At 43.3% G+C, this 20684-nt stretch overlaps 2 protein-coding genes across 6 annotated transcripts in view; one reads left to right on the top strand and one right to left on the bottom strand.

Moving 5' to 3' along the window:
- The window catches only part of C3H4orf45 (chromosome 3 C4orf45 homolog), a 115126-nt gene extending 105386 nt beyond the window's left edge, over window positions 1-9740 (top strand). Inside the window, exon 5 of the mRNA XM_032898219.1 lies at window positions 9584-9740. Within this exon, the coding sequence (XP_032754110.1) occupies window positions 9584-9631 (48 nt within the window). The 3' untranslated portion in view covers window positions 9632-9740. The remainder of the gene's footprint in view (window positions 1-9583) is intronic.
- Fnip2 (folliculin interacting protein 2) overlaps window positions 4856-20684 on the bottom strand; it is a 109196-nt gene continuing 93367 nt past the window's right edge. For all 5 annotated transcript variants that reach the window (XM_032898214.1, XM_032898216.1, XM_032898217.1 and 2 more), the window contains 3 exons: window positions 11159-11359; window positions 7723-7838; window positions 4856-5300 (listed from right to left, as the gene is read on the bottom strand). In XM_032898214.1, the coding sequence (XP_032754105.1) occupies window positions 5222-5300; window positions 7723-7838; window positions 11159-11359 (396 nt within the window). In that variant the 3' untranslated portion in view covers window positions 4856-5221. The remainder of the gene's footprint in view (window positions 5301-7722; window positions 7839-11158; window positions 11360-20684) is intronic.

The raw sequence follows: 20684 nt of genomic DNA, 5'->3' as shown, positions 1-20684 counted from the left end.
AGTTTGAGGCAGGAGCCTGCCTGGATAACACTGAATTCAAAGCCAGTCTGGGAAACTTAGTGAAAACCCTATTTCAAAATTAAAAAAAAAAAAAAAAAAAAGGGGCTGGAGATATAGCTCAGTGGTGCCCACCATGCTTGATGACCAGGGTGTGTTGTACACGTATAGACTACCTGGTGATGATGTTGACCAGCCAACTAATTTCACTTCAGTGTATGATGCTAAAGCCCTCGGGGCAAGAGCAAATCATTTCAACAAAGTTTAGAAACCAACACAGGGGAGACTTGGTTAGAACTTTTTGGTATGAAATGGAGGTGAGTTTGCAGAGCATTACGGTAACTCAACTAAAACTAGGGGAAGGTTAAAGTGAGGCAGAGAGGAGGAAAAGCCCAACATACTCTGGGTATAGGGAAATCATGTTATAGAAATGAGGGGGTAGAGGCTGCACCCTCAGAGTTCAGGGAGAGAGGTTGGAGAAGCCTGGTAGAAGAGCAGAGGAGAAGTCACAGTAAGGGGTTAATTGTGCTATTTATTATGTGAAAGACAATAGCCAGGCTTGGTGATTGTCTTAGTTAGGGATTTATTGCTGTGAACAGACTCCATGGCCAAGGCAACTCTTATAGATGACATTTAATTGGGGCTGCTTACAGGTCCATTATTATCAAGGCGGGAGCATGGCATTGTCCAGGCAGGCATGGTGCAGGAGGAGCTGAGAGTTCCACCTCTTCATCTGGAGGCTGCTAGTGGAAGACTGACTTCCAGGCAGCTAGGGTGAGGGTCTTAAGCCCACGCCCACAGTGACACATCTACTCCAACAAGACCACACCTCCCAACAGTGCCACTCCCTGGGCCAAGCCTATACAAACTATCACAGTAATTCAGTTTGTAATCCAAGCACTTGGGAGGTGGGAGGAGGATAGTCACAAGTTCAATGCTAGCCTGGTCTGCACGCTAGTTCGAGCCCAGCAGAGACCACACAGTTGAGATCATCGGGAAGAAGGGGGAAGAGGTAGATAGAAGAGTCTACTTTTTATAAGCTGGCATTACACCACTATGCTCCTACCTGACTCCATTTTAATTGTAAGTACCACTGGACTGGTCTCTGCAGTACTTGTATCAGGCAAGTGGACCTTTGTGTGCACTTGTTCTCTCCTTTCCAAACCTTATGGGTTCTCGGCTCTAACTTAGGTCATAAGGCTTGGCACAAGTTGAGCCATTGGCCTGGATTTGCTATGTAAACATTTTCATTTTGGAGAAGGAGCTTAGATATAAAGAGGTAGAGAGATACTTATGTGTATACACAGGGCTCCATGCAGGCAAGGGCTACAACTGCACACTGACAGGTATGCACCGTACTGCTGCCCTGATCTTACAAGAGCCACAGGTGCTGCTGCTGCTGCTGCTGCTGCTGCTGCTGCTGCTGTAATTTCCAAAAGTCTATCAGTTCGCAGTAAAGATCAAGTGAGTGCTTGTTAAAGTCCTTACAAAGTAAATCCACAACCTTGGGCTTGACAACGGTTACGTTCCTGGAAAATTCATCATATGCTAATGTCAGGTAGAAACTACAAGTGTTCCACTTAGATTATTAAGAACAGATTTATTACACGAGTGAATGTCAGTTAGGGCAATTAAAGGTCACACAGCCTGGCTCTGGGGCATTCTCATGGGCCCCAGGACCTGTCTCCTAACATTCCTGGCCCAAAGCTCAACAGAGTGCTGGGGCCAGTGGTCTCACTCAGCAGGATGCTAACCAAAATCTCCCTGCACTTCCAGAGTACTGACATACAGTGACCTTGGTTCACCAAAAGTCACCGAGAGATTCTGTATTTGATTAAATGCAGCAAACAAATCATGCAGCGCCAGGAAAATAAGCAAGATAAATTCAAAAAGTTTATTGCACCAAATGTCACAGAAAGATGGATCAAAACAATACATGAATGTTGTTTTAGGAAAAAGTCTCTGCACACTGACAGTCATATCCACTCAGCTGACTTAGAAACCAGTCCTATCAATTTCTCTTAATGAAAGATCAATAGTAACACAGCTCAGAGTTGTCTCCTTTTTAAAACACTGAAATTTAAACATAATGGAAATAGAAGTTCCAGATGTCCACCAAATTTTAACATTTAAAAAATTAACATTCAAAGGGGGCTGCTTGATTTAGACAAGAATTGTATTCTTCTCCGCCAAGCACAATAAAAACAAAGGGTTCACATTAACTAAAAGAAGCTACGGACCTTTTCAGTTTAATGACGCAAGTCTGTGTGAACATAGCACCCAAGAGTGCATCAGTGGGAAACTCCGGACTGAAAGAATGAGAGCTGTTTTATACTCTGTATTTACATCCTACTAATGAGGAACCTGAAAAGCTACAGCCTGGTTTATAAAATCCAAAGACCTGATTTTTAAGAGCCCAGACACTGTTTAGTATTATTTAGCAAGTGGGGAATCTCCTCCCTCCAAAAAAGTTAATTCTGAAAAATCATGGTTAAGTTAAAAAGTTGCGATGTGTAAACGCAGCTCCATGAGATGTGAGAACATGAGTTACTTTCTGTATAAAACAGCACACGTCTGGAAAATGGGCTGAAGCTGTACAAAAGCTATTTAACACTGATAAAATAAGATACTTTGGGATTATGCACAAGTGTGGACGCTACATTTTAAATTCCCATTGTCCTTTTTGAGAACATACACAATTGCCTATACATTCATATCACTTATCAACTTAATATAAAACTGCAGCATGCTAGACAGAGGTCATCACGGGACACTGACACGCTTCTGCTCTGCTGTGCCTGCTTAGTCAAACAAGCAGTGCTGCCCCGTGACACCTAACAGGTAAGACTGAGAGCCGAAGAAACCCCAAGGATAGGTGGAATCCTGTCAACTGAGGTAGATTTCTTTATTTAAACATTTTTAAAAAAAAAAATTTTTTTTCCCCTTGAGTTATGCCTAGAAGGTGAGATACCTTTTTGGACTCTTCGGCTATGACAGAACGACGCCATCCATGGTACGGGATGTGGTGTGTCTCAACAGAAGTCCATGAGATGATTTGTTTATTGTTTTCTCACCTCTGAGAAGAGGCTGAACTTAAGACAAAGGAAATGTGAACGCCTCATACCTTGGGAGCCAGGAGAGGAGCAGCACATCTTTCTCTGTACTAGTAAGTGATGATGGGGCGCTGAGGTAACCTATGCGAGCCCAGGGTTTCCCACTTCTGAAATTTGGAACTTTAGATTAAGAGGCAGGTCTAATTTTTTTTGGGCTTTGAAATGCTGGGCTAAGTTTTTCTTCATGAAGCTGAGAATTAACCTGATGACAGCTCAAGTCCCAGCTCTGGCTGTCAATACAAGAAACGAACTGATTCTGTATTGGGTTATTTTCTCCAAAACCTCAGAAGCTGGTGAATGAGGCAGAGTCCACATGTAAAATGGGAAGCCAGGAGAAAGGGGGAAGTTCTAAGCTGGCAAGGGTGGCTATGAAATCTGCCGTGATAGCTCACCCACACCCAGGAAAAACAAGTGCCTGGAAAGCTGAGCCACATGTGGGGTTCCCTGGCAAGTGATGACATCATAGAGCCAGGAAACTGAAAACACCAAACAAATGTCAGGTCATAGAAAATGGAAAGATATTTAAAAGAATGGGGCGCTTCAACTTTGTGAAATACGAAAAATGCAAATTAAAGATCTTAAGTGCCTTGAAGCACCATCTATTTTCACATATCACAAAATGTGAGAGATGCTTAGGGCGAGAGGGGAAGGGAAAGGAGGAAGAGGAGGGGGAGGAAGAGGAGGGAGAGAAGGGAAAAAAAGGAAAAGGAGGGGGCCGTGAGAGTCCATGCTCTGGCCCACTTCTAAGAGATAATATTAGGCATCTGTCCCCAGTAGCATAAGGAGCACAAGGCCTCAACTTGTATTTGTAATGAAGAGAGACAAGCATGTCACATGGGTCAGGATTTGATCAGATATAAACTACAGAGCTCCTAGAAGCTATCCCACATTCTCAGGCATCAGAGACTCGTGGGAAGGTCTGAGGAGCTGACAGTGTTTGACTTGACTTGACTGGCTCCTGTCTTTTAAACACCGCAATTTTTGTTTTTAAAGTATTTTAACATAGACTGTTTTATGGTCAGTAAACTAAGGTTCTTTAGATTTAATGACCAATTGGACTTTTACAGTTCTTCACTTTGGTAAGTTTTACAAATGCTCAAGTAAATTTCTGGGAAGATTTTTTTTTTTTTTTTTTAAAGAACATGAAAGGGATTAAAAAGTGCAGAACTGATCGTGTAAGAACTGAGATCGCACATGGATTGCTTCTGAATGTTTGAGCTGCCTGCTGTCCTTGTCAGAGCTGCAGGGTTCCCTCCCCAGCAGGCAGCTGCACCTTACAGAATCAACAGGCATCAGTGCTGACTGCTAGCAGGAAAGAGGCTTGGGCTGGACCGAGCTCAGCCACAGAAGAGCCTGAGCCTGAGCTCATGGAAACAGCTTTGGTAAACGGTCTCTCTGGAGAAGCTTAAAGACACGGAAGCCAGAGAGGAGTGCCCAGTGTCGGACTACGGACTACGCAGTACTCCAAAACACCCGTCAGAACAGCATGCTGCCTGACTGCTGGGCTTACTGCACCAGCAATCCCTCTCAGACCTCCTGTGGCTGTACTGGAATGACAGGAAGCTCTGAGGAGGTCTCCTGAGCACTCTCTTCTCAACAGGCGATCCTCTTCCACATCCTGTGTCCAACAGTAGCTGCTGCAGCCATGGGCTGACAGTAGCACAATGTCGCTCTTCAGGTCAAGAGCTCTGACCTAAAATCCTTGGCTTGTTCTTAGAGCAACCCTTCATGCACTCTCATGCTTGAACAGGAAACACTTTCCTGCTGGAATGTTCTAGATATCGGTTACCCTCTACTCCAGAGTCAGCCCTCAATATTCTACCCAACAGCATGGGGGTGTCTGCCTAGTTTGACTGTGGTGCTTCCCTCCCATAGAAAGGCTACTTTCTTTTGGTTCCTGGGAGACAATGGCTCAGAGTGTTCCAGAACAATCACAATGTGCCACTGCATGGAGTAAACACAAGCCTCCCAATGTACCAGCCACTAGGCAGCAGCCACACGAATAACGAGGGGCAGGCGGACGGGCGGGCCGGCAGGCAGGCGAGCGGGCGACTGGTCCGTGTTCTCAGGCCTCTGCGGTCAGAGCTTCCTCCTTCTGGTCCTGCAGTCGGCTATAAGAGGATCTGAGCCACATACGGAGAGTGAGTGCTGGCGATGGCAGTCAGCAGAGGCAGGTCATTGGATTCAATCCTGAGTGTTAACAGATGCAAGGAGAGTGTGTGAAAACTGCATCATTTCATAAGGAAGTACTATCTCTACACCAGCTTCTAGTCTAGCTCATCTTTTAAAACTAATGAAAACGTAAAACAGGGCTATCAAGATGGCTTGGCTGGTAAAGGCACCTGCTGTGAAGGCTGATGGCCTGAGTTTCATCTCTGGGACTCACATGATGAAGGAGAGAGAGAACTGACTTCTGCAAGTTGTCCTGACTCCTACACATGCACCCTGGAAAATGCATGCTCCTACATAGATCTACATACATAAAACAAATAAAATGTAAGGAAAACATGTGAGTAAAAGAGATGAGAAAAAGAAAAGACCTCCCAGTAGACACCGTTTCAAAGGAGGTTCACCCTAGAGGACAGTGGGTACAAGGTTGCTCCTCTCCCAGCAGGGGACATCCAAGTCATGCCCGAGGGTGACTTTTCTTCCTCCTTGCATTACCATGTTACATTGTGCTTTGTGGTCTCCTCAGCATCTCCTTCCTCTTGAAGGCATACTGCCTTTGCGCTAAGCTTAAACCAGTCTTAGGAAATGACAAGGCAGGTTCTTCAAGCAACAGGCCTGCAACTTACTGAGCTGAGTGTTCTGAGGAAAAGGAAGAGGTGCCATCACTTCAGATGGACACGGTATGGGCTGACCTTTACAGCGCACTGGGTATAATATGCTGGTAAACTGTTGTGGGAAGGGGAGAACTGGAGGGTTTCAGTTTGAGGAATATATCCTAATTGTTTCTCTGAAAATTCGCTGTTTTTCTAAGACTGTGAATGGCCATTTGTCGGAGTCTCACAGTAAGATAAAGTCCTGTAACCACAAGAATAGATCCAGCAGTCGGGCATCTGAGGCAGGATTACAGTATGAGGCTAAGAAGGAAAACCAGCAGAAGAACCTAACAAGTTAACTGCAAAAGCTCGATGCCTCCAAAAGGGAAAATACTTTAGAATGGATTACCCAAGAAGAACGAATGACAGGTGTGTGCCGGTTTGAATGTCAGCCACAGGTTCATCTATTTGAATGCTTAGTGTCCAGGGAGTGGCACTGTTTGAAAGGATTAGCAGGATTAGGAGTGGACTTGTTGGAAGAAGTGTGTCCTTGGAGGTGGGCTTTGAAAGCCACGCCAGGTCCAGTCTCTCTCAGGGTGCTGGATCAGGATATAAACCTCTCACTCCTCCTGCAGCACTATGTCTAATGTGTGCCACCATGCTCCCTGCCGTGATGACAACAGACTAAACCTCTGAAACGGTAAGCAGCCCCAATTAAATACTTTCCTTTACAAGAGTTGCCTTGGTCATGGTGTCTCTTCACAGTGATACAACAGTGTCTAAGACAATAGGAAAAACTAACTACATCCAGCTGTAAAAGATAGAAAATCTGATAAGAATTTGAGGTCTAACTGTTAACTAATACTGTAAGAGATGGAGAGATGACCCAGCAGTTAAGAGCACATGATACTCTTCCAAAGACTAGGGTTCAGTCCCTAGCATCTCGTCTGCCATCTTGTAACAGCCTGTAAATCCAGCTTGAGGGGATCAGATATCCCTCTTCTGCTCTCCATCTGCATGTGCATATATGTGGCATGCAAATGCATTCACATACACATGTAGTAGCAATAGCAGCAGCAGAAGTAATAACAAAAAAACACTGAGAGGCAGGTATGGTGGCACGTGCTTATACTAATAGTGGAGGGGCTGAAGCTAAAGGATTCTGAATTTAAAGCCAGCCTAGGCTAAACAGTGATACCTCATCTCAAAAGCAAGCAAGCAAGCAAGAAAGCAAACGAAAAAGCTTGCTCGAAAAGGAAAACAAAGTTAACTAAATAAAACAAAAATTTATCAGGCTTAGTAGAAAAATTAAAGGCAGACATTATAGGCATAGTAGTATCTTATTCCAAATTAGCAGAATCATCGTCAGGAATTTGAGGGAAATCCCTCAGGTATAGTCCTTTTTGTTATTTCTATTGAAATGAAAGTGGAGTCAGAGGTTTTGTAGATAAAGTATGACAAGTGTCCTCAGAAGATAGTGTACATTCTTAGTATTGAGCAGGTCTTCCCTTGGGTGGAGTACGCTCAGGAGGTCCACTCGAAGACCTCCCACCTCCTCCACCATGTAAGACAAGCTACTACTCCTCATAGCTTGTGTCTTTTACACTGTTACAGTGTCACTATGAATGAAGAGATAGAATTAGATCAAATGTCACTCCAGCCTACAAGCTGCAACTCACTGGGGAATGGGCACACCTCTGAGTGTCCCTGGGCACAGTGAGAAATACTGATCCTGTAGATAGAGAATGACACAGGCCAATAGGTCATGTGCGTGTGCGTGTGCATGTGTGTGCTGCATCGGACTACAGCTAGTACACGTTGGAGAAAGGCCAGCCTTTCCCAGAACTCACCCCAGCACCACGCTCAGCTCTTTCACATGCACACGTGTGTGTCCCCGGAGATACTCTGAAAGCATTTTACTTTTGAGGTACATCTCCTGTAGTCTGTCTTCCAGATGCATGATGCACTGCAAAGCCAACAGCATTCACAATGAGGACTACAACTGCAGCATCCACCAGGGTCAGAGCGGGGCTTCTCTTTAGTTAGTTCTACAAACACAGCTGTAATTGTCCCCCTTTCGATTAAACCTCCAAAACTACCAGCTTGAGTTTTTCATAAAATAGCTATTAACATTGTTATATAGTATCATTCTAGTATCTTTAAAAGAAAACATTTCACAGAAGTTAAATCATTCCATAAGCATGAACATTCCTGTTTTTTGGCTTTTAAGTTGTCAACTCTCTATCCTTGGAACCAGTCTTATGGTCAATACCGTCGTCAATGTTAAGTCTCTTGCGCACCACATTCCTCCTTAAGTGTATCAAAACCCTACTGAGCAATGAGTTGCAAAAGTGGATTTTTGCACTCGTCCTTTATGCCTCTGTTCACAAAATTTCTTGTCATTAAGAAACTTAGCAATAATCTCATATTTAAGAATTCCTTACTGTGCCATGTTTATGGCCAATGCTCTAGAGAATGTTAACTTACCATTATTTACTTAGCCATGGGGAAATCTACATTTGGGGTATAGTTTTGTGGAAAATGTTTTAGTTCTTGTTTTCTTCCTACACCTCAGACTGTTCTGGCATAATATTCCCAAAAGCAGAATGATTGGAACAAGGTCCCTCACTTTTATTTTGGTATCGAGAGTATCCTTTAACTAAGTCTTTAGTAGCAATAGGAGAGACATGATTTGGGAGATGTCTTCACCCTTGGGATGGTGTCCAGCCTCAGTGGTTAGAGAACTGCAGTCATCTACATCTCTAACCGGCAGCAAATGCTTCTGCACTTGGCAGGCAGCTGTCTAAGTGTCTCTGGGAGATACTCGAAGGCTTTGGCAGGGTAATTCCATCATGTATAATTTCCTTCTGGACCATCAGTCCTCTCATTTTCAAGGTAAAAGGATTAACAGATGCATTTGAAAATGTTGATCCTGACCATCTGGGCTGATCAACATCAGGGCATACAAAGTGTCTGTGAGACAAGGGCACTTTCAGTGTTTCACTGGTTAGCATCTTAGGTACTGTGCTAGGGACAAACCCAACAGCATGTAAGTTAATTTCTCAAATTGAAGGGATACCACCGATCTTGAAATGGTGTCATAAATGAGCATAGGGAAGTAACAGAGAATGCTACCAACTTTTGGTTCGTATGGAATAAAGTTGTAAGTGTTTTAATAAGGTTACAAGATACAATACAAGAACATTCAAATTATAGTGACTTCTAAAAAAAAGTTTTAAAGTGGTTTTTATGTATAGCTGTTCTTAGTCTACAGAAAAAGTATATGCTGCAATGTGGGTCTAGGACTGTATACTAAATGAAAAAAAACACATTTACAAAAAAATAGTTTAAAGCTTCATCATCAAATAGAGTTATGTTGAGTAGTTTTCCCTTCTTTGTAAGATTTTATTCCTGAGATGCAATGTAATTTTCAACTTCTCAAACTTAGCTATTTTTTTCCTTTCATATGTAAGCAGTGCTTAGATGGAACTCTTCTGGATTTTGGTTTTCCCAGGTTAAGTAAGTCATCCATGTATTACCAAGTGGCCATGTATGCTTCTACCAAATGAAGTGAAAGGAATGTTCTGTAAATTATTGCTTTGATAGCTAAGATGTCAGACAATGAGAACAGTGTCTTAGACAATCCAATGACAGCATCTGTAAAGACAGTAACACCACCACAGGGTCTAATATCTCCTCCTTCCCTTACAGAAAAGGAAATTCAAGTCTCAAAATCAGGACAGATCAAAACACTTCTAGGAGAAAGTGAGATCATAATAACGCTGATCATAATAACTCCTGACGCCCCTTGGACCCACAGCCTGCAGAGCATGCTTCAGCTAAGAGCCAAATAAAGATTATTATGAAAGGCGTTGCCAGTTCTTACACCTTCGATACTGCTGAACTGTCACCAAGACATGCCAATCAGACTGACTTACTGGTGGCTTGTAAAATCTGCCATGATTCCAAGTGCTTCGTATGAATTAACTACTTTTCCTAAGCTCATGAAGCACACTCGTACGTTTATTCACTCTTCCAGATGTACAGATAAGCTGAGGCTCTGGGAGGTTACGCAGCACAGAAGTAGAACTTGGAGTTGGCTGTCATGACCATCCTTTGACTGTGAATATATATGCAAGTGACTTTTAAAGCCACCTGTGCTGGTGTGGTACTTTGACACTTTTGGAAAAAAAAAAGCAGCGCTTCCTCTCTGGCCCTCAGAGCATCCTTACAGCATATCTGTAACATCTTCATGATGCAAACAAGAAACCTAAGCTTCAAAGACACTCAGAATCATCCGCCACACAAGTGAAATCCAGGGATGCTGCAAGGTTTTCCTGACCTGCTACAGTATGACACTGCCCATACCCATCTTTAGAAAGCCCACACCAAAGTCCTGACTGTGTGCAAAATGGTGCAACTGAGGACCGCGCCATAAGAATTTAGAGGTGGCCAGTGAAGTGGCAGTCAGTGTATTAACTGATACTCAGCTTCCTGTTTTGCTGTTAAATAATTCTGTGCTACTTCCTGAGGCCAGGAGGGAGGTGGAAGCTTTGAGCTCAGGCTTTGCTGCAGAAAGCAATCCTGCACTGATGGAAGGGAAGCAGAAAGGCGGGCACTTGCACGTGCATCCCTACGGCCAGTGCCCCTAAGCTGCCAGTCATGTGCCTTTCATTCCTCCCCTTCACAAACCTCTCTCTCATTCCTAAACAGACTTTCGACCTCTCTGCACACATACCACATATCAAAAGAAATTTGTTAAATCTATCCCACAGACTAGGGAGGAGCTGCAAATAATTTTCTAGGACTTTCTAGGCTGTCCTTCATTTCTATTTAAAATGTTACAAAAGTGATTATCAAATCCCACTTGGGAAGAAACAGCTGACATCGTTCTGAGTTCTTACACAGAACTTCCAAATTGCAAGCTTCCATTCACCATAATGGACTGAGGGGTACTCCACAGAACAGAAGAAACTACACCCCTTCAGAAACTGGCTGGCCTGGGACCCGTCTAGGACGCTCTCAAGGAGGACTCTGAGTTGCTTTTTAGGCTCCGTTCCCCTTATCTACTTCACTATCTGCTTTGTACAGAAGGCACTGTCCTCTGCTCCATCAAAGCTGTGCCCGGTCTGCAGGTCTCATGCTGCACGCTCCATTTTTCTTTAACGCTAACCTTCAATATATTAAAAATGATGTGTCTGAACTTGTGATTTTTATAATCAGAATACTGAATAAAAGCTATTTTCCAGTTATATGATTATTGATGGCAGAAGACCAAATACTTACAAAATCAGCGGGGAGGTGAAGCTTATGGAGCTGTAAGATGGACTGGAGTAAACTGGACACCTGATTAGAGACCAGGACATCCTGGCCCAGCTTCATGGCGTCCGTCACTTTCCTCTGACTTGTGGCCACCTGGACAGTCCACTTGTCAGTGTCTGCAATGATGCAGACGGCTTCGGCTATGGGCTCATCGAGCACTGGGTGCTGAAAGAGAGAGACGGCAGGTTGGCATTCTCCAGCTCGGAATGGATAGAGCGCTGTCTGAGATTCCAGGATGAAGGTGCGAACTGCAGAAGCCTGGAGCTTGGCAGGTACTCAGAAGGTGTGCTGCCGAAGCAGCGCTTAAATCCAAGTTCAGTGCCTGAGAAGGAGACGCTCAAGTTGTCCTGACCTACAAATGTGCTGTGGTATACATGTACATACACACACACACACACACACACACACACACACACACACACACACACACACACACACCTACCTTTAAAAACAAACAATTAAAAAAATATCAGAAGGTGGACAGATATCCTGAGGAATACACCCAAGGGTGACCTCTGGCCTCCATATACACAGACATGTATGTGTACACATGTGTACACACAATACTACCACCACCAGCACCAATTCCTTAAAGTTACAGCTTTAATTGTTAGACAAAGTTTCTTTAGTAACTGTGACTATGCATACCAATAATTTCTAATAATCAATTATAATGAGGCTGAGTACTTATTGATCCAGATGAATCTAAAAGGTTAAAGTCTGGTTGCTGAGACACATTCTTAAAAATACTTCATAATAAACTGTATCATAAGGTATAAACGTCTGTAATGATGAATCTCAGCTGTCAAGTGAGACTTAGAGCATGCTTATAAAGGACTCTCTTGACTGGGATATTCTAGGTGGGAAGATTGGCTCATGATGGGTGGCACCATTCCCTAGGCTGGGATCCGGGGCTCTATATAGGAGGAAGTGAAGAGTACACACGTTCATTATTCTCTCCTGCTTGTCCACAGATGCAGTGTGACCAGCTGTACCCAGGCTCCTGCTGCTGTGACTGCTGCAGTGACAGACTATAACCTCAAACAGTGAGCCAAAGTGAACCCTTCTCTTCTAAGCTGGTTTTGTCAGGGTATTTTATCACAGTAACAGAGAACAAAAACAAACTAACACAACCTTGAAATAACAGAAAATGGCCTCCTAAATATCTCACCTCTCAATTGGGCTTCTGCTCTACCTGTAGTTGCTCTGAACTCATTGCCTTCCTGTAGCAACCCACAAGAGATCCAGAGATCTGAGATGGAAACTGTAGTTCAGTAGGTGTTAAATGGCTGAGCTAGTGATTCATATATGTGACAAGTTAGTAGCAGGAGCTGGTGGTAAAATAGTAAAAGCTCCCTTGGGATGGTCTTCATCCAAGCCCAAAGCCTCAAGTCTTGCACGTGCTCCACGGCTGGTATGGACAGCAGCATGTTATAGGAGCACTGAGACCTGAGACCTATCCACATGCTACGGGAGGCTTTTTTACCACTCAGCAGCTTGCTTTTCTCATCTGGAATACTACTCCTAGTTTCTGGGAGATAATTTTGACATTGTTAATATTCTATCCTTAAATCTTCAGAAAGGCTGTTTTTCTGATTAATTTTCTTAATGCCTGACTTTTAAAACTGATCTTGAAATTTGGGAGTACAGATATGAATAATATGTAGGTGTGATATTTTATAACAGAATGATTATATTTAATTTTATCAAATTGATTGTTTTGCTATGAAGAAACTTTATTAAAAATAGCAGTCATAATGTTAGAGTATAAAATCTTCCTAGCCTTATGCAAGTGTCCCATGAGTCATATGGCTGATAAGTATCCCTCATTTTATGTTGGAAGGGTACTGGTGTGCTATTTGGAAGTTTGCCTTTTATACTCCTTTGAACGTCTTTTTGTCTTATTTATTGATATAATTTACACATGTTACAATTCACTCACTATATATGTAAATTGGATGAGCTTTAACATACATATATATATATATATATATATATATATATATATATATACACACACACACACTTGTGCACCCACTTTCAAAATCATGTATTAAAATTTTGCAGGACCACAGAAATTCAAGTTCCTTTGTAGTCAGACCTCTCTAGTGAGTCATCCCAGCAACAACTAATACTACGCCTCCTAGAACTGAAGTGGACATTTCTGGTTTCTTTAACAACTCAGTCGTCTCACATGATGCTTTCCTGGAAGCTGTCTTGTAAAAGGGCTGAACACAGACATTTGAGAGGGTGTACGATGTTTAGAAAGAAGATAAATGGAACCCCACAAACAGCGGGAGGACGCTCTTGTGTTGCTATGCCATGCAACGCTTCCCTAGCTGATCTCTGCTGGTCTTCACTTCATAGAGAGAAATGTGCCATAGAACTTCTCATGGTATTCCTGCTGATTCTGGCCCCTTCCACTGACTTGTACCTAAATGGTGGAGCCGTGCTGTTTCTGCTAGATCAAGCCACCTCAACTGATTCACCTGGTGCTTGCTATTGAATGGACTGCTGGTATCCTGACAACAATGAGTGGAACCACCCCAAGGAACTACTTCTAAACAGGTCCACAACACCCTTTTCCTATCAACCTTTTTTTCCCTACCTATGGTCAGTGGGTTAGGAGGGAGGTTGAAACGTTTAAGAACCCTAAATAAAGTAGGTTTTGAAAAATCTAAGCCTACATAGAACTATTGTTCTGACTTTTGGCAGAATTTCAAATAAATGACGATCACATGGTCCATAATCTTTTGTGTCTGGCTTCTTTTAAGATATAGCTGTAATTATTGCATTTTAGTGCCTTATTTGTATTTGTAAGAGTATAGCACAACTCATTTATCCAGAGATGGCACAGCTACATTGCTGTTGTGGAAGACCTGGGTTCAGGTCCCAGAACTTACATAGCAGTTCACAATTGTCTGTAACTCCAGTTCTAGGAAATCTGCCATTTTCTGTATAGACCAGCCATGCATGTGGTACATATGCCTAAATGCAGACAAACACACTCATATATATAAAATAAAAAATAAGTTGAGAAAGAGGAGAGAGGGGAGAGAGGAGAGGGACGGGGGAAGGGAGAGAGAAAAGGGGGGAAGGGGAGCAAGAAGGGAAGGGAGAGGGAGAGAGAAAGGGAGAAGGAGATGAAGAGAGATTGTTTCACATGTTTGGCCACTACAAACAGAACAGGAGGACTGGAGAGATGGCTCCGAGGTTAAGAACACTGGCTGCTCTTTCAGAGGTCCCGAGTTCAGTCCCCAGCAACCCTGTGGTGGCTCATGATCTCATAATGAGATCTGGTGCCCTCTTCTGGTCTGCATGTATACATGGATGCAGAACACTGTATACATAATAAATAAATCTTAAAAAAAAAATGCTGGTTCATGTGCAGGCCTAACTTTGCAAAGTGGCTCCATTGCCATCCGCTGCACATCCCAGCTTCTGTTACTTTGTATGGATCCTTGTCTCAGACTGTATGTTTTCAATTGTAGCCATCAGACAGGCTGTGTAGTCATTTTAATTTGCATTCTCCTAATAAATAATGAAACATCTTTTCTCCTTTGTTCCTATGGCTCAAAAAACAAACTAATCAGAAAGTGACTGCTTCACCAGTGGGCCTTCTGACAGAGCCCACTGTGTCCTCCGTGCACACGAGGGCCTCGCACTAGCACAGCCACTATAGCTCCATGCTCTGCTCCCTGCCCCAGGGGAGCAGACTGCACAGCCAATGCTTTCGAGCACTTTTCTAACTCATTTCCTACAGAAAACCAGTACTGGCTTGCCTTCTGTCCTTATCTGATACCATCCAGCACCCTGTGCTGGCCATTGGTTGTTTAAGCTGCTTATCTGAACTTCCTGACTTCTTTCTGGATAAGGCCTGCTGTCTCCCCTCTATCAAGATGCCCCCATCATAGTGAGTCAGCAACCATGCAAGGTCTAATTGTCCATTTATTTAAGCAAAAGTACCAATGAAGAATTTGAAAGGTACTTTGAACGAATGAGGCCATTTTTGCCAAGACAATTCTCATGGTATACTCCTGTTTACAGAAGGTTCCAAGGTTTTCCCACATACCCTGTTCTCCCTCACACTCGTAACACATTAAATGCATTCTCTACAACAGACAGCTAAAGACCCCTAGAGACGGGGGTGCAGCTGAGTGCTGGGTTCTATGCCTGAGGAGTATGCAGCTCCTTTGGCACCAAGGTCTTAGAACTTCCCTCGAGGCTTTGTTAGTCAGAGTCCGATTTCACAGCACGATGATGAGTTCTCATCCACAGGCTTGGCCTTTCAATACAAATCTGTCCTTCATCCATTTACCCCTGGCCACGTGCCAGCATACCATAAGTTAAAAGCATGCTCATCGCATTCTTAGAGAACCAACTTTAAAAGTATTTCTGTGTAAAAGTACTAACTGTATGCCTAACTGTATGCATCCCAGGCTGGCCCCAAACTCACAGTGACCCTATTGCCTCAGATTCCTGAATGCTCACATTATAGGCATTTGTCACCAAGCTCAGCTTCAAAATCTAGTCTTTAAAACACTGATTTGTAGGTGATTTGGGTCCTAGGACCTAACTTCCTATATGATATCCCTGCAGCAGAAAAAGGGAGGGAAGGGGCGCGTGTCAATCCAATTGCCCAACAGTCTGTGTGATACAAGCTGTATGGTACCACCACCAATGAGAAGAGTAGTTTTAAGCACTGAAGAAGAGCATTCTCTATGTGTGAATCACAGCAGAGGGTTATGGTCAAGAAGGGTAGAGGGGTTGGTATATAAAATTAAAGCAACTCATTAAGAAAAAGAAACCTAAGGGGAAGATCACTCATGAAAAGTACACTGAGTCTCCTTTAGGTCACGGGAGCATGGGAGCAAGGACAAAGAACACAGACAGAGACATGGGATCTGTGGGTCAGCAGTTCCCTCAAGCTTCCTCCCTAGAACAGAAGCAGGAACTTGAAAAATGCTATCTACTGAATTATAACAAGTTGCACATGGACCATGAAGTCCAGGAATAATCATTTGAACCTTCACGGTTAACTTACTGGGTAAGTATGGCTAATGCCCACCTCCTATAGATTCTGTGAGGACCAAATGTAAATTATACACCAACAGATGCAGGGATATAGTTAATGCACATAGTGGGAGCTTAAAGGGGGAGATTCGAACCTGAACTTAGAACCCTAATCTACTGATGCCTCATGGCAGCACCAACACAGATCCTCACTGTAGTTTAGACACCAAGGCATAGTGGAAATTCCCCTAATTGATTGAATAATAAAGACGACGAGAAACTAAACACCGAGCAAGATGGAGCCAGGACTTCCGGGTCTGGGGAGGAAGAGAGAATGTAGGAGAAAGGAACTTGTCTTTCGGACTGTGGGAGCCAGGTGGACACAATGTAGGAAGTCGGAGGTTGTTAGTTCAAGTGGCAGATCCACTGGAAGATTTCTTTTTTTTTTTTTTTGGTTCTTTTTTTTTGAGCTGGGGATCGAACCCAGGGCCTTGGCCTTCCTAGAGTAAGCGCTCTACCACTGAGCTAAATCCCCCAACCCCCACTGGAAGATTTCTAACGTAGAATAATTGGGGAAATTAGGATGCTAGGTTCTGCGCCCAGTGACTGTGCTATCTGTGAGTGTCAAACTAAACAAACAAACAAACTAACTAACTAACAAGCTGCACACATACAGATGGTGGAGTCCCAGCATCCTGCTCTCCCTTCACAGCATGGGTTTGTTGTTAGGTACACAGACTCATAAGAGAAGAACGTTGAGCACTTTCAGAAGAGTGCCTTCAAACACTACAAGAATTATACACTCTTAGAATAAAGACTTCACACTCAGTCTCCCTAGTGTTCCTGTAGAGTTAGCCATGTACATCCACCTCAAAGAATCACTTAGAACCTGCTTACTTATTTGCTGGAAAACAAGAATCTTCTAAAGGAAAAGGAAATGATTCTCAAGAGTCAGGAAAGGTGAACCAGGAGGGGGATGAGGACTGGACTATATAGTTTATTAAATTAAAATTTTAAAAAAGAGCCAGGAAAAAGCAGCTGGGAAATGATAAAAACATCAAGAGATCCCACTGGTTGTACAGTGAGGGAGCTCAACTTCTACAGGGTCAGAGAGATGACACGAGTTCTATTGATTCTATTGACTGTTGATAGCCCTTTCAATAGAAGCAGGCCCACTGGAGAGGAGTCAGCTTCAATGCATTATGATTGGCCTATAAGTCAACTGCTGAGCTTATAGGCTTGGAAGAAATTTAAAACCCATGTTCTGGGTTGCTTCAGCAATACAAACCACACACATCCTATGCCCTAGAGCTTCATTAACTAGTGTTTTTGAGATATGCCCTCAGTATGCGGGCCTTAGTGGCCTCAGGACTCACTATGGGACCCCTGAGGGCTTTCAACTTTGATCTGCTTGCTTCAGCCTCTTTAGCACTAGGATTACAGTATATTCCTCAACTTCATTTTTGTCATGGTGTTTTACCACAGCAATAGAAACCCTAACAAAGACAGCCACCATACCCAGCCCTGGTCCTTACCTAACAAGTCTCTTTTGGGAAGGTTCTATAATTAAAGCATGTGTAGCACCACACTGTACAAAGGAAAACTGAATTATATTAATATTTTTTATTTGCTACACAGTCAAAGACTAGTCTGGGACTCATACACTAGCCTCAAACTTGTGTGCCACAATGCCCAGAATTATGTTTCTTTTTAACATCAACCTTTTCTTATTAGCTATTCCTTAATGGCAGAGTTTACTAAACAGATCTGGGGTATGCTGAGACAATTTCATGTAGTTCAAACCGGACTTGGACTTGCTATGTAGGTAAAGATGACCCTAAAATCCCAGTCTTCCCTTTGACCTTTCAAGTACTGGCTCAAGTACTGGCTCATGTAGAATTTTTTAAGGTCATATCTTATCACATACATACATACATACATACATACATACATACATACATATCAAAACCATACAAACTCAGGTGTGTAATAACACAAACTGGTGGACAGAAATTTCCTTAGAATTAGAACATTCCTTCCTAGAAGGAGGAATGACACTTATTAAGATTCAGGAAATGACACTTACAAGGTTCAGAAAGGCAATGCAATATGCCCCAAGGAGCTCTTACTGCTTAAGGATTCTTGAGACCCCTCCCTGAAGCTGTACAAGCAACTGCTGGGGATAGAAGACCGTCCAGCCCAGCTTGCGTCCTGCACAATTACATGGTTATCAGTTCTGCAGGACACCGTCAAGTTATTTGGTATATTGGGGATGGTGGACAAGCGTAGCTTTTGGGAACTGCCAAGATCTAGGTGTATAACCTAAAACTCCAACAACAACGTCCTCATACACATTGGCAGGGAGAATGCCATCTCCATGTCACTGGTGCACCGAGTCACTGGAATCCTCCTACTTGAGGCTCTGAGTAAGAGACATGCTTGTCGTATATAAAAGGCACTCCACTGATTGCCAACAGATAAAGTAAGTCTGCCACTGCATGACTCTCCTTCCTGCCTACTTCCTTCAACCATGGAGAGCCAAGCCAGCCAGGAAACCCAAGAGGCCACCACCAGACTGCTAGTGCATATGAAGACTCAGAAGAAACAATTACACTTCACATCCCATCTGCACATTTGTTTAGCAGAATTTCTCTCTTGGAAACAGGCTTAGTGTTAGTCACTTAAGAATGAAGAGTTGTCACATGATAAGAGACAAGAGCCTGCATGATGGTGCCTGGCTGTATTCCCAACACTTAGTAGATCAGACAAGAACAGCTCACATTCATGGTCAGCCTGGGCTACAAAGCAAGATCCTATCTCAAGTTAAGAGGAAGGGGGCAGCAAGTGCAGCAGTCACTCTGGGCTATGGGGAGGTGGAGGCCTCTGAGAACCACAAGACACCATGACCAATATGGGCACAGGGCAGGAACGGGGCACTCCAAACAGCATGATGAGCAGGAGGGGTGAAAAGCCTGGCCTCTGTGTGCTGTGATTGTGGCTGCACTCACTGTGCTTCCTGGGATGATGCCCACATTCAGCCTGTGACCACCAGCTCAACGGCCAGGCTGAGATCAGATTCAGTTTGAAGGTGCAACAAGGTGTACAAGGTCACAGAGTCCCAGAACCAAGTCCCGTGACGGAGTGTGTGGCTTCAATGCCAGAGAAGGTTTGCAGCTTTTTGTGGAGGTTGGCATAATGTCTAAGTATCTCATACAGAAAAGAAAATGGGAAAATGAAAGTAGACATGTGCTCAATTCTGAAACAGTGTGCAGAAAAGACAGAAAGTCCAAAGGACCTTAGAACAGAAAATAAATACAGGGAACTGTAGAGATGGCCCAGGTTAAGAACATTGTTCCAGGAGCCAGTCCTACAGATCCAAAGCTTTATTTCACAGGGCAACAACAGGGTATCTGAGAGGGGCCTCAGTGAGGATGTAGTACTGACAGAGAACCAGAAGTCAGAGGCCTGAATATTGCAAGTAAAGAAGTGTGGACAAAAGGATAACCCATGGGACACACTGTCATACACTGCAGCTTCTACAACAAGATTCCCCCCCACCTTTTCCTTTTCTTTTGTGGAGAGGTTGCAAGAATGGATGATGGGTATGAAGGGATGGGAGAGGAGTGGGATTGGAGTGCACTGATGTGAAATCATGAAGAGTCAATAAAAAACACACAAAATAAAACAAAACAAAATCAAACACTCTTCTGAAGAACCTGGGTTCAGTTCCCAGCACCCACATGACGACTCACAGAGCCATCTGTAACTCCAGTTCCTCCTCTGGCCTTTGCAGGCAAAACTCCTATACCCATAAAAATAAATAAATGTAAAAGAATATGAAATGAATGCAAAGAGCGACAGGCGTCATGTCAAATACACCACTCTTCCTCTTCATGACTCTGAAGAAAGATTATGCACATTTCTCTTTGCCCCAGAAAAAGGCAAATTCTCATCAGTATTTCAAGTCTAATATGAAACCTACAATGCTCTAAACTCAGTTTTATGAAGTTACTTAAAAAGAACAAGCACTTTTCATGCACCAGGCACCAGGTGACACACTAAGAATACAAAGAAATACATAAGCCTCTGTTTCTGTTCGCAGTAAGTGCAGGCCTATGGGAGGGAGTGACACATGTTTGTAGATGCCTGGACATGTATGCATACTGATGTATATGTATGAAGGCATGTACATGTATACCCACACACAATGCAAAGATCTCACTAAATAATATCCCTGATCATTTGTAAGGATTTCCGTCCTCTTTATGACTAAAAGGTGATCCTCAAAATCCAGTTATAGGTAAAATATGTATTTTAAGAGTTAGAGGCAACAGATCAGTGGGAAGGAGGGAAGAGGGGGGACTGGCAAGTGAGATGGGCATGATGACAAATGCCTATAATCCCAGAACTCTACACAGCTAACAGGAAACTAACAGGAGGATTGCGAGTTCCAAGGCCCACCCGGGTTACGTGGTAA

This window comes from Rattus rattus, chromosome 3 (assembly GCF_011064425.1).
Source record: "Rattus rattus isolate New Zealand chromosome 3, Rrattus_CSIRO_v1, whole genome shotgun sequence".
In the NCBI taxonomy this organism is placed as follows: Eukaryota; Metazoa; Chordata; class Mammalia; order Rodentia; family Muridae; genus Rattus; species Rattus rattus.
Note: the sequence above shows the minus strand (reverse complement) of the source record. Positions and strands in the feature narration are given on the sequence as shown.